The sequence below is a fragment of the Neofelis nebulosa genome, chromosome 6, assembly GCF_028018385.1.
Source record: "Neofelis nebulosa isolate mNeoNeb1 chromosome 6, mNeoNeb1.pri, whole genome shotgun sequence".
Lineage (NCBI taxonomy): Eukaryota > Metazoa > Chordata > Mammalia > Carnivora > Felidae > Neofelis > Neofelis nebulosa.
Window position 1 is genome coordinate 108,855,324 of NC_080787.1, and position 21,209 is coordinate 108,876,532.

Here is a 21,209-nt window from a genome sequence, read left to right on the forward strand (position 1 = left end):
CAAGAAATAAAGCCTAAAACTATCAGAAGAGGGGAAATAATAAAGATTAGAGTAGAAATATATGATATAGAAAGAAACAAATATTTGAAATTCAATGAATGTGATATACTACAGAAATAAAATAAAAAATAAGAACAATATGATCCTCTCAGTAGATGCAGGAAAAAGTATTTTACCAAGTACAACATCCATTCATGATAAAAACCCACAACAAAGTAGGGATCGAGGGAACATACTCAACATCATGAAGGGCATATATAAAAGACCCAGAGCTAACAACATCCTCAATGGGAAGAAACTGAGAGCTTTACTGCTATGGTCAAGAAGAAGACAGGGATGCCCACTGTCACACTTGTTATGTGCCATAGTACTAGAAGTCCTAGCTTCAGCAATCAGACAGCAGAAAGAAATAAAATATATTCAACTTGGCAGGAGAGTGGTCAAACTTTCACTATTCACCAATGGCATGATACTGTATGTAGAAAACACAAAACTCTTTACCAAAAATTTTCTAGAACTGATACATAAATTCAGGAAAGTCACAAGATACAAAATCAACATAGAAAGAAGTTTCACTTCTTTACAACAAAAATGAATCAGCAGAGAGAGAAATCAGCATTACACTTACAAAGGCATAAAAACTCATAAGATACCTAGGAATAACCTAACCAAATATCTATATTCTAAAAATTTTAGAACACTTCTGAAAGAAATTTAAGACAACATAAAGAAATGGAAAAATATTCCATGCTCATGGATTGAAAGAACAAATATTGTTAAAATGTCTTTACTACCCAATTTACTTTACTACTTCAATTCCTCTCAAAATAACACCAGCATTTTTCACAGAGCTACAACAAACTTAAAAACATACAAAAAATTTGTATGGAACCACAAAATTTCCTGAAGAGTCAAAGCAATTTTGAAAAAGAGAAACAAAGCTGGAGACATCACAGTTACAGACATCAAGTTATATTACAAAGCTGTAATGATCAAGGTAGTATGGTACTGGCAGAAGAACACACAGAGAGATCAGTGAAGCAGAACAGAAAACCCAGAAATGGACCCACAACGATATGGTCAATCTTTGACAAAGCAGGAAAGAATATCCAGTGTAAAAAAAAAATACTGACTCTTTATCAAATGGTTTTGGGAAAACTGGAAAGGAACAAGCAGATAAATGAAACTGGACTACTTTCTTATACCATACACAAAAATGAATTCAAAATGCAGCAAAGACTTAAATATGAGACAGGACCATCAAAATCCTAGAGGACAACACAGGCAACAACCTCTTTGACCCTCAGCAGTAGCAACTTCCTACCACACACATCGGCAGAGGCAAGGAAAACAAAAGCAAACGTGAACTATTGCGACTTCATCAAAATAAAAACTTCTGCATAGTGAAGGAAACAAACAACAAAACTAAAAGGCAGCCTATGAATTGGGAGAAGGTATTTGCAAATGACACATCTGATAAAGGGTTAGTATCCAAAATCTATAAAGAACTTATCAAACTCAACACTTAAAAAAAACAAATAATCCAGTGAGGAAAGTAGCAGAAGACAGGAATATTTTTTTTTCCAAAAACATCCAGATGGCTAACAGACACATGAAAAGATACTCAATATTAATCATCATCAGTGAAATACAAATCAAAACCACAGTGAGATACCACCTGACACCTGCTAAATTGGCTAAAATTCACAGTGCAGGAAACAATAGATGGTGGACAAAGATGCAGAGAAAGAGGAACCCTCTTACACTGTTGGTGGGTATGCAAACTGGTGTAGACACTGTGGAAACAATATGGAGGTTCCTGAAAAAGTTAAAAATAGAACTACCCTATGACCCAGCAATTGTACTACTAGTATTTACCCAAAGGATACAAAAATACTGATTCAAAGGGACACATGCATGCCAATGTTTATACTAGCATTTTCAACAATAGCCAAATTATGGAAAGAGCCAAATGCCCATAGACTGATGAACGGATAAAGAAGATGTGTTTTATACATACAATGGAGTATTATTCAACCATCAAAAAGAATGAAATCTTGCCATTTGCCACAATGTGGTTGGAGCTAGAGTGTATTATGCTAAGTGAAATAAGCCAGTCAGAGAGAGACAAATACCATATGATTTCATTCACACATGGAATTTAGTAAATAAAACAGATGAGCACATGGCGGGGGTGAGAATAGAGGGAAACAAACCACAAGAGACACTTAATGATAGAGAACAAACTGAGGATTTGTGGAGGGAGGTGTGTGGGAAATGGGGTAGATGGGTGATGGGCATTAAAAAGGGCACTTGTGGTGATGAACACTGGCTGTTATTTGTAATTGATAAATCAATAACTTCTACTCCTGAAACAAATATTACTCTATGTTAAAAGATTAGAATTGAAATAAAAAAACTTGAAACAAAAAATAAAATACAGGCAAAACTTTAAACTTTAATAAATTCAATTACATCAAAGTTAAGCAGTTTGGGTTTTGCTTCACTAAGGATCATTTGGGCAAAGTTAATAGGTGACAGAAAGAATATACATGCTATGTCTACAATGAAAAAATATATTTTATCTACCATATATTAGAACTACAAATCAAGTGTGGGGCAGCAATCTGAAAATAAAAAGAGTCAAAGAAATAATCTGAAAATTTACAGAAGAAAACCACCCTCTGCCAATACCAAAAAAACCCCCAAGTTCGTAGACAATGATATATTATTTTACATCTACTAGACTGACAAAAATTAGAAAATGAGTAAATCTGAACATGGCAAGGAGTGCAGAGAGATGTATATGCATAAGCATTTTACCCCTGGGAGAATAGTTTAAAGCAGCCATTCTTTGGAAAGCAGTATGGCACTACCTGGACAACTAAAATACACCTATAACAGGTAATTCCTCTCCTGAATATTTGTCCCTATGAAAATCTCATACAGGTACATAGTGATCACGAATGAGGATATACATGGCAGTGTTGTTTGGGTTGGGGTGTCCATTGGTGGAAAATGGATAGGTCAGTGCAGGAATGCACACCCAGAAACATAGACAGCATCTATTACGCACATTGGATCAGATGTAGCATGTAAATGAACATTAAACCACAGCACACAGTGGCAAACAGAAAGAAATGATGCACATGGATAGGAAATAGAAACACATACAACAATACACGTTCCACAAGAACACTTTCCAGTGAGGAATGCACTTTAAACCCCAACACCTGCTTTTCTGTGGTGGGGGTAGTAGTAGGAATTGAAACAGCAAATGAGAATAAATGGACAAACAGAGAGGGAGGGCCTTTGGTGAATCAGTGTTATTAATATAGCATGAACTGAAGAAAATAATTCGTATCCCATTACACTAACGCCTGACTATCAAATAGGCCAAGAAAAATAAAGAAAGGAAGGAAAGGAGGGAAGTGGGGGGAGAGAGAGAGACAGAGAGAGAGGGAGGGAGAGAGAAAGAGAGAGGGGGGGATTGGAAAAAGTGTAAAAGAGGGAGTGGCAGAAGAAGCTGAAAACAGATATTTGAATTTTTGAGTCTCTGCAGAGATTTTTACATCATATTGTTTGAATCTCTGCAGAACTGTGCCATGATTGAAAACCTGTCAGCCCTCCTGAATCTGTGATTCCTCCTGCAGAAGCAGTATCTTTTATCTGGGAAAGCAAAAGGATGAAAGAAACCTTCCAGAGCCTTATAACAAGTTTTCATGAATTTGAACCCATTGAGTTACCAGCTGAGGTAACATGCAGGCACACGTGGTCGTGGTCTTCCCTGTGCAACACTGGAGCACTAAAACCACCAACATTAAGATAATGAGATGACGGATAAGTTGCACCCCACCTGCACCTGCTAGCAAGGCTTCTGCACCCAAAAATGATCTTGCTCACCAGGTGCTGCTGCTTAGCATGGGTGATTGGATGGTCTTAGGAAGGAAGGCTAGGATGGGAATTGATGAGGGGCCAGTGGGTTTTCTCATTTCAGAAGTTGATTTGAACCTTTCTGGGACTTACGATTTTTAGTTGGGTAAGTTTTTTTTTAGAACATTGCCTGGATATATCTGAACCATGACCTTTATAGAGGGTATGTTTTAATCTTATACCTTTAATATTAATCTTTATATGAATCACGTAAATTAAGTGTAAGAAATCTAAAGCAGGCAATTACACCCAAATATACTGAGACAAATGTCCTCTTTAATTAGAATTAAGAGAAGTAGTCACAGAAAAATGTGTCACATCCTACATACAGTGAAAGGCCCAACTTTAGGCATCATCCTTCCCTTCCTGTCTCCATGTGGGTCACAGGGCTTTCCTTAGGGATTTATAATGAACACTATTTCCTTAGGTGGACATCATGTGCACAGTAGGAAACATGGGGAAGGGGGGAAAAATGGAAAGTGACTCCTTCAGTGAAATTCCTTTTTTTTTCTTTTTGTTTATATTACCTAAAGTCCTATGAGTGGGCTTGTGGAAGGAAATCTAGAGGCAGACATAGAAGGTAATTTAAAAGTCCCATATATGAAGCAGAAGAAAGCACAGAAGATTCAAAGAATCAATTAGTGCGACAAACGCCCACAGAGTTTCAAATGTAGCATCTCCTTAAAAGGAAAATAAAGAAAATGTTTGTTTTCTTTTACTCATACTGCATTTTTAATATATTAAAAATTCCATTCTGACCAAATTACCATTATACATGTTATAATAACAAACTCTTATTAAAATACTGATGGCACTTCTATCTGCATTTTGGAGACATTTGTACATCATTGAAAACAAAAATAATTATTTTACAGGAACCATCTGGTTTCAGCAGATATTGAACTTGATTTATTTTGATGAACATCGAAAAAGCACTGAGAATCTGGAGACGGTTTTGCGAGTTCCCTATTTTGAGTACCCCAATCAAAACACGGATTTTGTTAAAAGACCATCTCCTCGTCTCTTCACTACCCACCTCCCGTACTATTTGGTTCCAAGTGGCCTGAAGAACAAAAAAGCCAAAGTAAGAAAGAGACTATGGCTGTTGAAAGATAACTGCTCTTTTTCTTTATTTCATTTCCTTTCATTACACTGACACTGCATTCATCAAGCTGAAGCAAATGTGGCATTTGACATGCTTTTATTTTCAATAGCCATTTTGTTCTTATCGTGGAGAATCTGATTTTTATCTTGTACCCTTTTCCTGATCACATATGTAATACAGCCATTAAAAATGAAAGAGTATATATCTGTGCATTTAATTAACTTTATAATGTAAATTATAATATAATACACATTTTAGATTATATATCCTTTCATTTTTTTTTAATTTTTTTTAATGTTTATTTATTTTTGAGACAGAGAGAGACAGAGCATGAATGGGGGAGGGGCAGAGAGAGAGGGAGACACAGAATCGGAAGCAGGCTCCAGGCTCTGAGCCGTCAGCCCAGAGCCCGACGCGGGACTGGAACTCACGGACTCACAGACCGTGAGATCGTGACCTGAGCTGAAGTCGGACGCTTAACCGACTGAGCCACCCAGGCGCCCCTCCTTTCATTTTTTTAATTAGCTTACTTACTAGGTGCGCTTACAATACTAGCAATTCCTTCACTGCTCTCAGTGTCCTCACCACTACCTTTTCATACTTCCACCTATTTTGGTTGGGTACCATGCATAGAGGTGTGTCTGGCGGAGTAATTGAGAGCCACAGGCCAATCATGGAGGGAGACACAATGTAGAGAAGGGGAAACCCAAAATACAAAGAACACTGAATGTCTACAAGACATAGTTAGGAAACTATAAAGTTAAAAGAAAAAACATACTTCACCCAATTGGAAGGTATTCGGGTAAAAATATGATGTAATGAAAGCAACAGAATTAATGAATACTTCCTTTCTTTGTAGATTATTTATGTATGCAGAAACCCTAAGGACGTTATGTGCTCATATTTTCACTTTTCAAAGAATATGCCATTACCTGCTGCAACTACCATTGAGGAATTCATGAAACTATTTCTAGAAGGAAAAGGTAAATAAACTTATATAAAGCAAGTAATAAGTTTGCTGTCCTGCAGTGAGGTTTAAGCTTAGTGAATATGACAGAGGGTAAAAAAGAAGCTGAAGTAGAGTTGAATGAGGGTGAGTAATCAATGTATTAAGCCATTGGTAGGGTTGTCCTAGATGACCATGCCCTGCCATTGTTACAAATTATGCTGCCCCTGGCTTCTCTCAGTAGACTGTCAAGATTACAAAGTCGTATCACAAAGGAATATTTACATTTAGCTATGAAAACAGTGGTTCATAAGCACAGGGGTTTCTGTTCTAGCTCAATGAGAAGAATCTCAGTTCAGATCACAGGTTTGGAGCTTTGCACTGCATATTGCAAATGGCTGCTGCCAGGAGCTTCTATTTGATAAAGTTCTATTCCATATTTGTTTCTTTTTTATTAAATTTTTATAAATTTATTTATCTGTAAATGTTTATTTTTGAGAGAGAGAGAGTGAGAGAGAAAGGAGGTGCACGCTAGTGGGGGAGGGGCAGAGAGAGGGAGACAGAGGATCTGAAGTCTGCTCTGTGCTAACAGCAGAGGACCCTATGCGGGGCTCCAACTCAAAAACCATGAGATCATGACCTGAACCAAAGTCAGATGCCTAACCAACTGAGCCACTCAGGCGCCACTTTTATTTATTTTTAAAGTAATCTCTACACCCAACATGGGACTCCAACTCACAACCCTAAAATCAAGAGTTGTATACTCTATCCACTAAGCAAGCCAGGACCCCACCCCCCCCCACCCCCCCGCACTTCCTTTTGTGAGGAGGCACCACTGTAGCTGGTTGAGCAGGAGCCAGTCCTCTGAAGTAGAGGTGATGATCTGGAACAGGAGAGCTATGTTTAGTGTCAAATGTACTGTGCAGAGCAGAAGTGACTCCTCAGGGAGCCCACATGTTCCATGTAGCCAGAAAAAAGTTCTATGTGCTTGGGAACACCAGGAGGAGTGAGAAGGAGAGGATTCTTTCCTCCATTTTCCTCCTTGGTTTTTCTAACCACATGCTATGTTGATTTTGTGTCTATTTTAAGAGACTAATTTCTCCTCAAGTTCATGTAATTGTTTTCTGGTAGAAGCTTGATGGTTCTCCCATAACCAGGTGCTAGGGGAAATCAGGACTCTAGCAGCACACTTCCTTTTCCTTCTTTGTTACTAAAGACTCCTGCATCTCCTAAGACTATAACTCATTTTCAGTGTGTTCAACACATTTACTCAATGACTATCTATTCTCCTCGCAGTGCTGGGAAGCCTTTGGTTTGACCACATCAAAGGTTGGTATGAGCACAAAAGCCTCTTCAACATCGAGTTTATGATGTACGAGGAGTTGAAAAAGGTGAGAAAAGTGACATTAGTGACTTCACAGAATCTGTAAGGTAGCCTGGCTGAACGTATTGATTGCTCATGCCCAGAACACCCAAAGGGCCATATCAAATTTGAGATCCCAGACGAAGTGGACCAGGAGACATTTTTCCAGTATCACTTCTGTACTTTGTTTGCCAGGTTTTCATTTACAACCAATACTGCAAGTTTCTTTTCAAAAATCGTCTGTGCGTGAGGAATTATCTGTATATGTATATGATATGCATAAGTTTGATTATTTAGAGTCAGACTATTAGTCTGTCTTTCATGGATTGTGAAATCTATTTTCTGCACTATTCATTGTAATAACATTATAAATGTTATGTTCATCATTCTTGAGTGCATCTCTTGGGAAACTTTAATCTTGTCTGCATTGTGTATGATTAAAAATTCCCAGGGGCGCCTGGGTGGCGCAGTCGGTTAAGCGTCCGACTTCAGCCAGGTCACGATCTCGCGGTCCGTGAGTTCGAGCCCCGCGTCAGGCTCTGGGCTGATGGCTCGGAGCCTGGAGCCTGTTTCTGATTCTGTGTCTCCCTCTCTCTCTGCCCCTCCCCCGTTCATGCTCTGTCTCTCTCTGTCCCAAAAATAAATAAAAAACGTTGAAAAAAAAATTCCCAGAAAAATTAAATGAAAATGGCTCTATATGATTAGACATAATTCAGCACCCAGTACAGTCAACTCTAATTGGCTTAAAATGTAGGAACTTCTGTTATTTATTGACTGAATCCCAGAGGAAGGCTACCCTTATGCTGAGTGTTACCGCTAAGCAATCAAGAATGTCCCAGCATTATCTGTCTTTCTTTTGTATCATATTTGGTGTGGCAAGGATGTCTCCCGTCATGGTAGCAAGGCAGTTGTAGTTGTGTCCTCAGATGATAACATGTAAGGCAGAAAGAGAGGGAACTGGGATAAAGGGGCCTTCTTGCCCTGCTTTATTTCTACTTTTTCTCTAGGAGGAAAATCATAGTAACTTCTCTTTGACTTCCTCTTTCTTTTTTAAAAAAGTTTATTTTGGGGCGCCTGGGTGGCTCAGTCGGTTGAGCGCCGACTTCGGCTCAGGTCACGATCTCGCAGTCCGTGAGTTCGAGCCCCGCATCGGGCCCCTGTGCTGACAGCTCAGAGCCCGGAGCCTGTTTCAGATTCTGTGTCTCCCTCTCTCTGACCCTCCCCCATTCATGCTCTGTCTCTCTCTGTCTCAAAAATGAATAAAAACGTAAAAAAAAATTTTTTTTTAAAGTTTATTTTGAGAAAGAGAGTAAGAGAGCATAAACGGTGCAGGGGCATAGAGAGAGGGAGGGAGGGAAAGAGAGAGAGAGAATCCCAAGCAGGCTCAGATCAGTCAGTGTAGAGCCGGAGGCAGGGCTCAATTCCATGACCCATGAGATCATGACTTGAGCTGAAATCAAGAGTCAGGCACATAACCAACTGAGCCACCCAGGAGCCCCTTGACTTCCTCCTTCTGTTTCAATGCCAAAATTGGGTCATATGACCAATGAGAATAATCTCTTGTAGAGACAATAGAATTGCTTTGAGGATCATGGATCAATTAGAATCATTACTGAATCAGGACTGGGCACTAATGCCAGAACATCACCAGGTGAACTCTTAGCAGGGAAGAAGAGAAAGAGCTGAGAGGCAAGTTCTCCTAAGGACGTCTCCATCCTGAGTATTTGTCACTAGTCTGTTACACCTGCCCCAGAGCATGATACTAAGCCTAGACTTTCTTGTTGAGTCCATATCACCTACCAAATAGAGATTCAGTGTCTGGCTCGCCTTGAAACCTTCCTCACGATATGATCCCGCTATTGCTTCCACCCTCATCTCCCATATTCTCATCCAAAGCCAGTTTCCACTAGCTCTACGGAAATTGAACTTCTAACTGTCCTGTGACCTGTTATCTCACAACTTCTACGCAACCACGATGTTGCAGATATTCTTTCATTTCTCTAGACTCCATATCTTTAGTTTGTCTACCTAGAAAATTCCCATTTTTACTTTAATTCCCAGAACAAATTTCTTGTCTTTGTTGAAATATTCTGAGTTCTGTTACACAATTAGTCTTTCCCAAAGGTCCTTGTACTGAATTCCTAGGATTCATCCCCAGTTGTGTCTCTGTTCACTCGCACCATCTCACAGGGCAGTGTCTGTCATTTAGTAGCTACTCCCCAAATACTTGCTGGTAACACAGATAAAACAAAATACGAGTGTTCTCAAAATGAACCCAAATGTGCTCTCAAACAGTGGACAAGTAATGGATTAATTTATCAAGAAGGAATAAGCAAGTCACATCTCAAGGAACAGCTCCACTTTCTAAGCAACCTAAGCACCTACGATGTTCACTCCCATAATGATATTTATCTATGACACTTGTATAAGTCTTCTTTGTGATAACATGCATAATTTATCATACTGTGATTTGTTTCAGGATCTCAGAGGTTCTATATTAAAAATCTGCAAATTTCTGGGGAAGGAATTAAGTGATGAGGACATGGATACTGTGGTGAGCCAGGCCATGTTTGAGAACATGAAGTTAGACCCACGGGCAAATTATGACAATATACTAAAGGACCAATTTGGGATACAAGAAAAAGGTCATTTCCTTCGCAAAGGTGAGGTTGAACAGTGAATGTCTGTATTGTACTGTGTCACAAATGAACCAAGTGTAGCTTCTAAGCTTCCTGGCTCACTTTTCTAACATGGACCCTTATGGCCCAGTTCCCGTCACTAGACAAATGATTTTCCATGATTTCTTCTTGTTGCTCTTCAAGAGACTATATAATGTAAGTGAATGTATCTGATGAATAGCCTAAAATCAAAAGGCCTTCTCCATGGCCCCTGGAAATCTACCAATGCCAGTACAATGTCTGCCACAAAATGGTTGTTCATTTACTGTTAGATTGTTTCCTTCCATTAGCATGGGATCAGCACATGATGATGAGGCAATGCTGGGCTGTTGGCCAACAATGACTGCCCTTCCATTTCTGTGATTTATCCCTGAGTCTCCCCAGGGCTGAATTAACAACATGCATCCACTGATCTTTTGTTATTGCACAGGACTATCATGTGTCCTCTAGTAAACCTCATAAAAATGTGTAAGTTTCTCTCATTTATTATAATATCTCATACCTCTGATGAGTGAGTTTTTAAGTGAATGACTCCTTCCTGTAACAGATAAATTTCACCATGTTTTAATATTTTTGTTACTTGTATAATCATTCTAAGTTATATTTATGATCTTCTATCTTAGTACATGGAACATCTGTAATACAGAACTATAGACATAAATTTTGCACTTAATCATAGGGTTCCATGCCTCTTTTTCAAGTAGTAATAAATATTGGCTTTGATTTCTCTCAGTATTTCTGTCACCTGAACTCTTCATATATCTTTACCTGCTCAATTAAAAAATGTGAAGCACTGGTAACTCGGAGCCAACCTAAAGTGGAGACATTCCCTTCCTGTTATGCTCAGAACACCCTGTCTTGTAGTAGACCACATCCCTTCTCAACTGCCATAATCATTGCACTTGAAGTTTGTTTTCCCTTGAAAAAATAAAATTTTCTGTGTTTATACATCTTTAACTTACCTGAAAATGAGAGACTCAAACAGCTAAGAAGACAAGGAGGAGGAGCCAATTTTCCTTGTGGAAGTAGAGCACATTCCCATATGTTTCTTCTCCATAGACATGTACTTTTCTCTTACATTTTATCTAAAGGAACATCATTTGCACTAACTTTACCACTCCTACATGGTTTCCTTTGTGTTTTCAGTTTTGTTAGTATTTCAGTTTGTTTCAGTCATTTGTTTATTTCAGAGTGCTTTTACAATCAGTGTTTCCTGTCTTGCCTTTCCTTCTATCACCACATTTGTCATCACATCTCTGTGTCTATAACTTTTTTAAATATAATTTATTATCAAGTCAGCTAACATACATTGTATACAGTGTACTTTTTGTTTCGGTGATAGATTCCCATGATTCTTCGCTTACATACAACACCCAGTGTTCATTCCAACAGGTGAGATGCCCATCACTTATTTTCCCCTCTCCCCTGCGCCCCCCCCCGCCCACCCATCAACCCTCACCTTTGTCTCTGTATTTAAGAGTCTCTTATGGGTTTGCCTCCCTCTGTGTTTGAAGTTATTTTTTCCCATTGCCTTCCCCCACGGTCTTCTGTTAAGTTTCTCTCAAGTTCCACATATAAGTGAAAACATATGATATGTCTTTCTCTGACTGACTTATGTCACTTAGCATAATGCCCTCCAGTTCCATCCACGTTGTTACAAATGACCAGATTTCATTCTTTCTCATTGCCAAGTAGTATTCCATTGTATATATAAACCACATCTTCTTTATCCATTCATCAGTTGATGGACATTTCGGCTCTTTCCATAATTTGGCTATTGTTGAAGGCACTGCTATAAACATTGACCCTTTCAAACAGCATACTTATATCCCTTGGATAAATACCTAGTAGTGCTATTGCTGGGTCATAGGGTAGTTCTATTTTTAATTCTTTGAGGAACCTCCACACTGTTTTCCAGAGCGACTGCACAAGTTTGCATTCCCACCAACAGTGCAAGTGGGTTCCTGTCTCTCCACATCCTCACCAATATATGTTGTTTCCTGAATTGTTAATTTTAGCCACTCTGACTGGTGTGAGGTGGTATCTCAATGTGGTTTGATTTGTATTTCCCTGATGATGAGTGACATGGAGCATCTTTTCATGTGTCTGTTGGCCATCTGGATGTATTTTTTGAATAGACACTGGAAAAGTGTCTATTCATGTCTTCTGCCCATTTCTTCACTGGATTATTTGTTTTTCAGGTTTTGAGTTTGCTAAGTTCTTTATAGACTTTGGATACTAACCCTTTATCAGATATGTCATTTGCAAATATCTTCTTCCATTCCATCAGATGCCTTTTAGTTTTGTTTTGTTGATTGTTTCCTTTGCAGTGCAGAAGCTTTTTATCTTGATGAGGTCCCAATCGTTCATTTTTGCTTTTATTTCTCTTGCCTTTGGAGACGTGTCAAACAAGAAATAGCTGCAGGTGAGGTCAAAGACGTTGTTGCCTGTTTTCTCCTCCAGGGTTTTGATGGTTTTCCTGTCTCACATTCAGGTCTTTCATCCATTTGGAGTTTATTTTTGTGTATGGTGTAAGAAAGTGGTCCAGTTCATTCTTTGGCATGTTGCTGTCCAGTTCTCCCAGCACCATTTGCTAAAGAGACTATCTTTTTTCCATTGGATACACTTTCCTGCTTTGTTAAACATTAGTTGGCCATACATTTGTGGGTCCAATTCTGGGTTCTCTATTCTATTCCATTGATCTACGTGTCTGTTTTTGTGCCAGTACCATACTGTCCTGTTGATTACAGCTTTGTTGTAGAGTCAGGGGTTTTGATGCTTCTCGCTTTGGTTTTCTTTTTCAACATTCCTTTGGCTATTCTGGGTCTTTTGTGGGTCCATATAAATTTCAGGATTGTTTGTTCTAGATTTCAGAAAAATGCCAGTGCAATTTTGATTGGGATTGCATTGAATGTGTAGATTGTTTTGGGTAGTGTTGTCATTTTAACAATATTTGTTCTTCTAATCCATAAGCAAGGAATGTTTTTCCATTTCTTTGTGTCTTCTTCAATTTCTTTCATAAGTTTTCTATAGATTTCATCATACAGCTCTTTTACATCTTTGGTTAGGTTTACTCCTAGATATTTTATGGTTCTCAGTGCAGTTGTAAATGGGATCAATTTCTTGATTTCTCTTTCTGTTACTTGTTTATTGGTGTATAAAAATGCAACCAATTAATATACATTGATTTTGTATCCTGCGACTTTGCTGAATTCATGTATCAGTTCTAGCAACTTTTTGGTGGAGTCTTTCATGTTTTCCATGTACAGTATCATATCGTCTGTAAAAAGTAAAAGTTTGACTTCTTCTTTGCCAATTTTGATGCCTTTTATTTCATTTTGTTGTCTGATTGCTGAGGCTAGGACTTCCAACACTATGTTAAACAACAGTGGTGAGAGTGGATAGCCCTGTCATGTTCCTGATCTCAGAAAATTAACTAACTTTGCTAGTTAAGGGTCTGTTCAAATTTTCTATATCTTCCCATTTGAGTATTGGTAGTGTGTGGGTGTCTAGAAAATTGTCCATTTCTTCCAGGTTGTCCAGTTTTTTGGCATATAATTTTTCAAAGTATTCTCTAATTGTTTTATTTCTATGGTGTTGGTTGTGATCTCTCTTCTTTCATTAATGATTTTATCTATTTGGGTTCTCTCTCTTTTCTAATTAGAAGTCTGGCTAGGTGGTTATCAATTTTGTTCATTTTTTCAAAAACAAACAGCTCTTAGATTCATTGATCTGTTCTATTCATTTTTTGGATTCTATACTTTTTATTTCTGCTCTAATCTTTATTATTTCTCTTCTTATGCTGGTTTTGGGGTTTCTTTGCTCTTCTGCTTCTAGTTCCTTTAAGTGTGCAATTAGGTTATGTATTTAGGACCTTTCTTGCTTCTTGAGATAGGCCTGGGTTGCAATGTATTTTCCCCTTAGGACTGCCTTTGCTGCATCCCAAAGGGTTTGGACTGTCATGTTTTCATTTTAATTTGCTTCCATATATTTTTAAATTTCTTCTCTAATTGCCCGGTTGATCCATTCATTCTTTAGTAGGATGTTCTTTAACCTCCATGCATTTGGAAGCTTTCTAAATTTTTTTTTGTGGTTGATTTCAAGTTTAATAGCATTGGGATCTGAAAATATGCATGGTATGATCTCATTTCTTATATATTTATTGAGAGCTCTTTTGTGACCCAGTATGTGATCTACCTTGAAGAACATTCCATGTGCACTCGAAAAGAATGTGTATATTGCTGCTTTTGGATGAAAAGTTCTGAATATATCTGTCAAGTCCATCCAGTCCAGTGTGTCATTCAAGGCAATTGTATCTTTATTGATTTTCTGCCTAGATGATCTGTCTATTGTTGTAAGTGGAGTGTTAAAGTCCTCTGCAATTACCATATTCTTACCAATAAGATTGCTTTTGTTTGGTATTAATTAATTTATGTATTTGGGTGTATCAAGTTGGGGGCATAAACATTTACAATTGTTAGCTCTTCTTGATGGATAGACCCATAATTATGATATAATGTCCTTCTTCAACTCACGTTACAACCTTTAGTTTAAAATCTAGTTTGTCTGATATAAGTATGGCTACTCCATCTTTCTCTGGACTTCCAGTAGCATGATAGATGGTTCTCTAACCCCTCACTTTCAATCTGAAAGTGTCCTCAGTTCTAAAATGAGTCTCTTGTAGGTGACATACAGATGGATCTTGGGTTTTTTGTCCATTCTGATACCTTATGTCTTCTGAGTGGAGCATTTAGTCCATTTTCATTCAGACTTATTATTGAAAGATATGGATTTAGTGTCATTGTGTTGTCTGTAGGTTTCATGCTTGTGGTGATGTCTCTGGTCCTTTGTAGTCTTCACAGCATTTCACTCACAGAGTCCCCCTTAGGATTTCTTGCAGGGCTGGTTTAGTTCATGAGCTCCTTCAGTTTTTGTTTGTATGGGAAAGGCTTTATCGCATAAAAATTCTTGATTGCATACTTTTTGTATTAAGCACATTGAATATTTCCTGCCACTCCCTTCTAGCCTGCCAAGTTTCAGTGGTTAGGTCTGCTACTATCCTTATGTTTCTACCCTTGTAGATGAAGGCCCATTTGCCCCTAGCTGCTTTCAGAATTCTCTCTTTATCTTTGTATTTTGCCAGTTTCACTATGATATGCCTTGCAGAAAACCAATTCTTGTTAAATCTGAAGGGAGTTCTGTGCTTCCTGAATTTGGATGTCTGCCTCCTTACCCAAATGAGGGAAGTTCACAGCTATAATTTGTTCAAGTAAACCTTCTGCCCCTTTCTCTCTCTTTTCCTCTTTCAGAACTCTTATGATATGGATATTATTTTATGTTTCATTGAATCCCTTAGTTCTCTAATTCTCCCTTGTGGTCTAGTATTTTCTTATCTCTCTTTCCACAGCTTCATTGTTTCCCACAATTTTATCTTCTATTTCGCTTAATCTCCCCTCTACTTCCTCCCTCCTTGATTTCATTGCATCTGATTTATTTTGCACTTCATTTACAACATTTCTTAATTCATCATGACTATTCCTTAGTTCTTTGATCTCTGCAGCAATAGATTCTCTGCTGTCTTTTATGCTTTTTACAAGTCCAGCAATAATCTTATGACTATTATTCTAAATTCTTGCTCAGATATATTGTTTGCATCTGCTTAGCAATTCTCTAGTGTCATTTCTTCCTGGAATTTCTTTGAGGAGAATTCTTCTGTTTTGTCATTTTGGCTAGTTTTCTGTCCCATATGTGTTTTAATAGTATGTCCTGCACTTGTGAGCACTTTTATATTAAAAAGGGGTCATACACTGTCCAGGGCCTGGCCCTTCAGGAGGTGTTTTTTGGAGTATGTTTCTTGCTCTCTGTTGTCACTTTGGTTGCTTTATCTCCCTACTTGTAGTGATGTTTTGGACCCTCCACCAGGTGTGCTTTGATTTGTTCATTGAAGTAACTCTGGAAAAAATTTTAAAAACAGTGGAGGTGGTGGAAGAAACCTTATCCCATACAAAGAGAGAAATAACAGGGGTGGGGAAAAAGGAAAGGAAAAAAAATTGACTGGGCAGAGAATCAGAGAAACTATATAGCCTAACCCAGAGAGAGAGACAGAGAGAGAGGAAAATAATGAAGAAGGAGATACAGAAGATGTATAAAAAGAATGGATTAAAAATGTCTGCATGAGGCGTCTGGGTGGCTCAGTCAGTTAAGCATCCTACAATGGTTCTGGTCATGATCTCGGGGTTTTTGGTTTTGAGCCCCATGTCGAACTCTGTGCCGACAGCTCAGAGCCTGGAGCCTGCCTCAGATTCTGTGTCTCCCTCCCTCTTTGCCCCTCCCCTGCTTGTGCTCTGTCTCTCTCTGTCTCTCAACAATAAATAAATGTTAAAATTTTTTAAAAAGAATTTCTGATTAAACAAACCAACAACCAGAATAACCAGAATAGACAAGGGAAGGAATAAGAGAAAGAAAAGGAATAAGAAAAAAAATTATACACACACACACACACACACACACACACACACACACACACATAAAATAAGAATTGACCAAGAACCAATTCAGAAAATGCAAAAACGCTGGACCTATATCTGCCAGTGCCTTGGGGCTGGTGCTGTGCTGGTCTGGAGGAGGGGGGATATGATTCCGTCCAGTGTCAATCTTGCTCCAGTAGATACATAGTTACCAGGTGTAGAGGGGCATGGTTTCCTATAGGCAGGTCCTGCCTCCACTGTGGGCTCCTTGTCCGTTTCCCGAAGCCCCACCTTGTTGGTGATGGGGAGATAAATGGGACACCCCAGCTTCTCCCCACCAGACTGGGAGTCCCAAACCACTCTTTTCAGGCTATCCTCACAGTGCCCTGCCGGTGCAAGTGGGCCAGTTCGTTCAATGTCTTAAAGGATCCTTCTCTGCACAGCCTGGTTCCGGGGAAGTGCCACTCCGTCAAGCCAGCCAACAAAGGGCTTCTGACTCCTCACAGTGCCACATGGGCACAAGCCACTGGTTTGCCCTGCTCCACAGTCTCCTGTGCCTCCCAGGTGCTAGACTGGGATTCAAACCCCCGTGTCTTAAAGGATCTCACTTCCTGCGTCCCGGTCCCAGGGTAGGGTCACTCCACCAGCCAACTGACAAAGGGTCTCTGACCGGCAGGCACCTGCAGGCTCTTTTGTCCTTGGAGGCTATATGACTTCTTCCCACAGCACTATAGGGAGAGGATAGCTCTCCGACTGCACCTGTCAGCTCGAGAGCTGGGGCTGGCTCCACTTCTCCTCAGGTGCATGAGCAGGACAGCAGGCTCCAGTCCAGACAAAGCTCCGCAACCCTAGAATGAGGTAGAAATTGGTTCTTTTTCCTTTTTTTCCATTCCCCGGTCTGTGGTTTTGGGGTTTTTAAAATATTTTTTTAATGTTTATTTTTGAAGGAGAGAGAGACAGAGTGTGAGTGGAGGAAGGGCAGAGAGAGAGAGGGAGACACAGAATCTGAAACAGGCTCCAGGCTCTGAGCTGTCAGCACAGAGACCGACGCGGGGCTCGAATTCACAACAGCGAGATCATGACCTGAGCCGAAGTCAGACGCTTAACCGACTGAGCCACCCAGGGGCCCCCCGGTCTGTGGTTTTTCTCTTGTCCAAATTCATTCCTACACTTCCACAGTTTCTCTTTCTCTTCCTTTTGTCTCTCCACTGAAGGGGATCCCTCCCTCTGTGCCTACGCCCCCCCCCCATTTTATCTCTCCCAATTTGCAATCACACACCTATGGCCTCCCAAGTTGTCCCCGTGGGCCTCTGGAGATGCTTCTGTCACTCTGTAGCCTGGATTCCTGGGATTCCCAGTCTTCTGGCCTCAATACTGCCATGTTTGAGGGAGGAGGGAACTTAGGGTCCCCCTACTTCTCTGCCATCTTGACTCCTCCTGTGTCTATAAGTTTAATGTAAAACTGTAATAAATCTTCTGTGGGTACAGATGGAAGAGTTGCAGGTGAGCCATTCAAAACTGTAAGAACTTGGGCTATATTTTAAAAATTCTCTGAGCAACCATGTCCTTATCAGTAAATATTTGCCCAGGGCCATCTGACTTTTGAAACTTTTAAAGGACTCCTGTGAACTCTAATAGCACATGCTAGCCTGGAACAAAATAGTAAAGTAGCTGCATGAGTTTTCTCCTTTTCCAGGTGGCTGACAGCTAAGGAGTTGGGCTAGTTATCTTAAATCACATCATATTTACTGTGATCAGTTTGTGTGCCCTCTTGCCATCAGGTGGGAGAGGAAGGGCATGCTCATGTGCAGGAGCAACCGGGGCCTTAGCGGGGAGGAAAATGGAAGGGTAAACAATGGTGTTTCTCCCAACACTAGGGCATCATGCCCCCTCATCCCAGAGTTTTCGTTGAAACAATTTGTTTGCTTTTCCTCCAGGTACCATTGGAGACTGGAAAAATTACATGACTGTTGAGCAGAATGAAAGGTTTGACAAGATTTTCCAAAAGAATATGAAAGATTTTCCCTTGAAGTTCATCTGGGATATGAATGAGGAATAGAATTCTAGGTGATGCACAACTATTTTCAGAAATCACCTTCAGAAGGAAATATATTGAATTTTACATTTTCATCTTTGACTGTCATGGGCTTATTACTGAAAACTCTCAGTGATTAATAAATATTAATATGTTGTCTTTACATCATTTGCCATCTGTGGCCTGTTTTCCATTTGCTGAATTCCTCAGTTTGTGATCAGGAGAGGATTCCTCTCTTTGTTTTGGTGTATAATTATGGAGTTGATTTTATTCTACATTCAGCAATTCCAAAGCTCTTGAGCAACAAAGGAGGTCTTAATGTATGATTGATTTGAAATCATAAAATAGAAGCCTTGTCACTTATAAAAAAAAAACTGTTTATGGTTTTTCTTCATATTTTAGAATTTAATTTCTAGGTGATCAGATGAGTCAACATTTCATTTTATGGTTTCTATGTTTTGTTTCTAACAGAGTGTTCCTGTCACAAGTATTTTCATGTATTCATAAATCCTATTTTTATTTAATCTGAACATTTATCTTGTGTTGTAAGACACAAATCATTTAATGAATAGCCATCATTTTCCTACTGATTAAAATAGACATTATCTTGTTCTAAAGAATTTTCTGCCCATGAGTTGATTTACATAAAATGAGGTATTTTCTGTTGATATACTTTTCTTTTTCATAACCATGCCATAATTTCTAACATAAACTGTCATGATGAGTTTTGTTAGAATTTTGTTAAGTATTGCTTTACTCTTAAAAAAATCATTTGAAAACTGACATCGACACTAATTGAGTCTTCCCATTCAGAGATTTTATACACTCACCATTTATTTGTGGGGTTTTTTCTGGTCACTTAGTGAAGGTACATGGTCCTTAAATAAGCCTTGCTCATTTCTTATAAAGTTTATCCTAATCAGGTATAGATGGTATTTGTAGCTATTGGGAGGAGGATTTTTTTTTCTTTTTTCTTTTTAGAGAAAGAGAGAGCAGGGGTAGGGGAGAGGGGTGGGGGTGGGGCAAGAGAGGGAGAGGGAGGGAGAGAGAGGGGGAGAGAGAGAGACAGAGAGAGAGAGAGAATCTTAAGCAGGCTCCATGCTCAGCAGGGAGCCTGATGCAGAGCTCAATCTCACAAATCTGGAATCATGACCTGAGCCAAAATCAAGAGTCAGATTTTCAGTGGACTGAGCCACCCAGCTGCCCCAGGGCACCTCTTTAAATTTTGCACCAGATGTAGGTGTCTTAGTCACCTTATCATAGTCCTTAGGAGTTCCATAATGCTTTTCAGAGTTTCTTGGCCTCCATTCCCCAAAACATTAGGTATTTGCCATCTGGAGCTTTTAATAATGCTTCCAGAGTCTGCATTCGTAATTTTGTGCCACCAATCATGCCTTAAGAAAAAAGTGTATAAATGCTGATGTAAGGCAAATCCAATTAAAAGGTTACATGAACATTTCCTAGTTAAGGGGAAACCAGCAACAGTAATCAATAATATCTCTTATGAATGACAAGGATGAGTTCTTGATTGTACTGTCACAGACTCCAAAGATATATGTACCGAGAAGCAAAAGGATGCATTCCAGGAGAAAAGAGATCGTGGACTTTCAATATCTATGTGCTAGCACATTATTTGTGTTGTGGAGGTGCAGACAGGAAGTAGGTAAACTACTTCAAGTAGCTTACCGTGTTTGTCTTTCAGAGAATATTAGGCAGCAAAGGTAGGCATTTTATAATGATATATCCAAATGAGTCACACTTCTAGTAGGAAGTGACTTCAGGGAGACCAATGAGTTCTAAAGTGATGGGAAAAGTTTTTCATAAATGACACAAGGAGTACAAGTTCATATAAATATGTGCATGGGTATAATGTCAGCTTGTTTGCTGCTCTAGGACCTGTGTCAAGGTAACAGACAGAATACTGCCAAAAAGGTATGCTGTGAAGTTTATAGGCTTTTGTTCAAGTCATGTTTGTTGGGCAAGCCACTTGGAAAGAAAAGGTAAGGGGGGGCTTCTTTGCATAAATGAAGGTGCTCAGGGGACAGGCAGAATGAAGCCATATTATTGCCCCAAGCAGACAATTAGAGACCTGGAAATTACTATACTGTGAGCTACCTCCACATGCTGAAGATATTAATCAACAGGTTATTGGTTGGACCATACCAGTTCAAACATGTCTGAATGTGACATAATCAGTAAAATAAAATGAATTACACTCCAAATTGGTGGTATCTTTAATAGGTTGATTCTTATGGAACTCAGACTGTCTAGATAGTATGGATCTGGAACGTTTTCAGATGTTCTCGACAGCTGTACTTTTTGGATAATGTTTTCTAAAAGAACTTTTTGAACAATTTGGATGGACCCCCTTCAGTAACAGCTGCACAAATGTTGCCTGCATTTACATCTGTAGCAAGCAAAATTGCTTCAAGTTAAAACAATTCTTTTTTTTTTTCAAGTTTAAAAATTTTTGATTTTATTCATTTTTAAGAGAGAGAGACAGAGTACGAGTGGGAGAGGGGCAGAGAGAGAGAGGGAGACACAGAATCTGAGCAGGCTCCAGGCTCTGAGCTGTCAGCACAGAACCTGACATGGGGCTCAAACTCACGAACGGTGAAATCATGACCTGAGCCGAAGTCGGAGCTTAACCAACTGAGCCATCCAGGTGCCCCTCAAGTTAAA

At 39.3% G+C, this 21,209-nt stretch overlaps 1 protein-coding gene across 5 annotated transcripts in view; it reads left to right on the forward strand.

The window, feature by feature from the left end:
* Positions 1–18,690, forward strand: part of LOC131514739 (amine sulfotransferase-like) — a 39,901-nt gene extending 21,211 nt beyond the window's left edge. For all 5 annotated transcript variants that reach the window (XM_058735045.1, XM_058735048.1, XM_058735046.1 and 2 more), the window contains 5 exons: positions 4,809–5,017; positions 5,898–6,021; positions 7,281–7,375; positions 9,827–10,010; positions 18,430–18,690. In XM_058735045.1, coding sequence (XP_058591028.1) covers positions 4,809–5,017; positions 5,898–6,021; positions 7,281–7,375; positions 9,827–10,010; positions 18,430–18,551 — 734 coding nt within the window. In that variant the 3' untranslated portion in view covers positions 18,552–18,690. The remainder of the gene's footprint in view (positions 1–4,808; positions 5,018–5,897; positions 6,022–7,280; positions 7,376–9,826; positions 10,011–18,429) is intronic.
* The last annotated feature ends 2,519 nt before the right edge of the window (positions 18,691–21,209 follow it).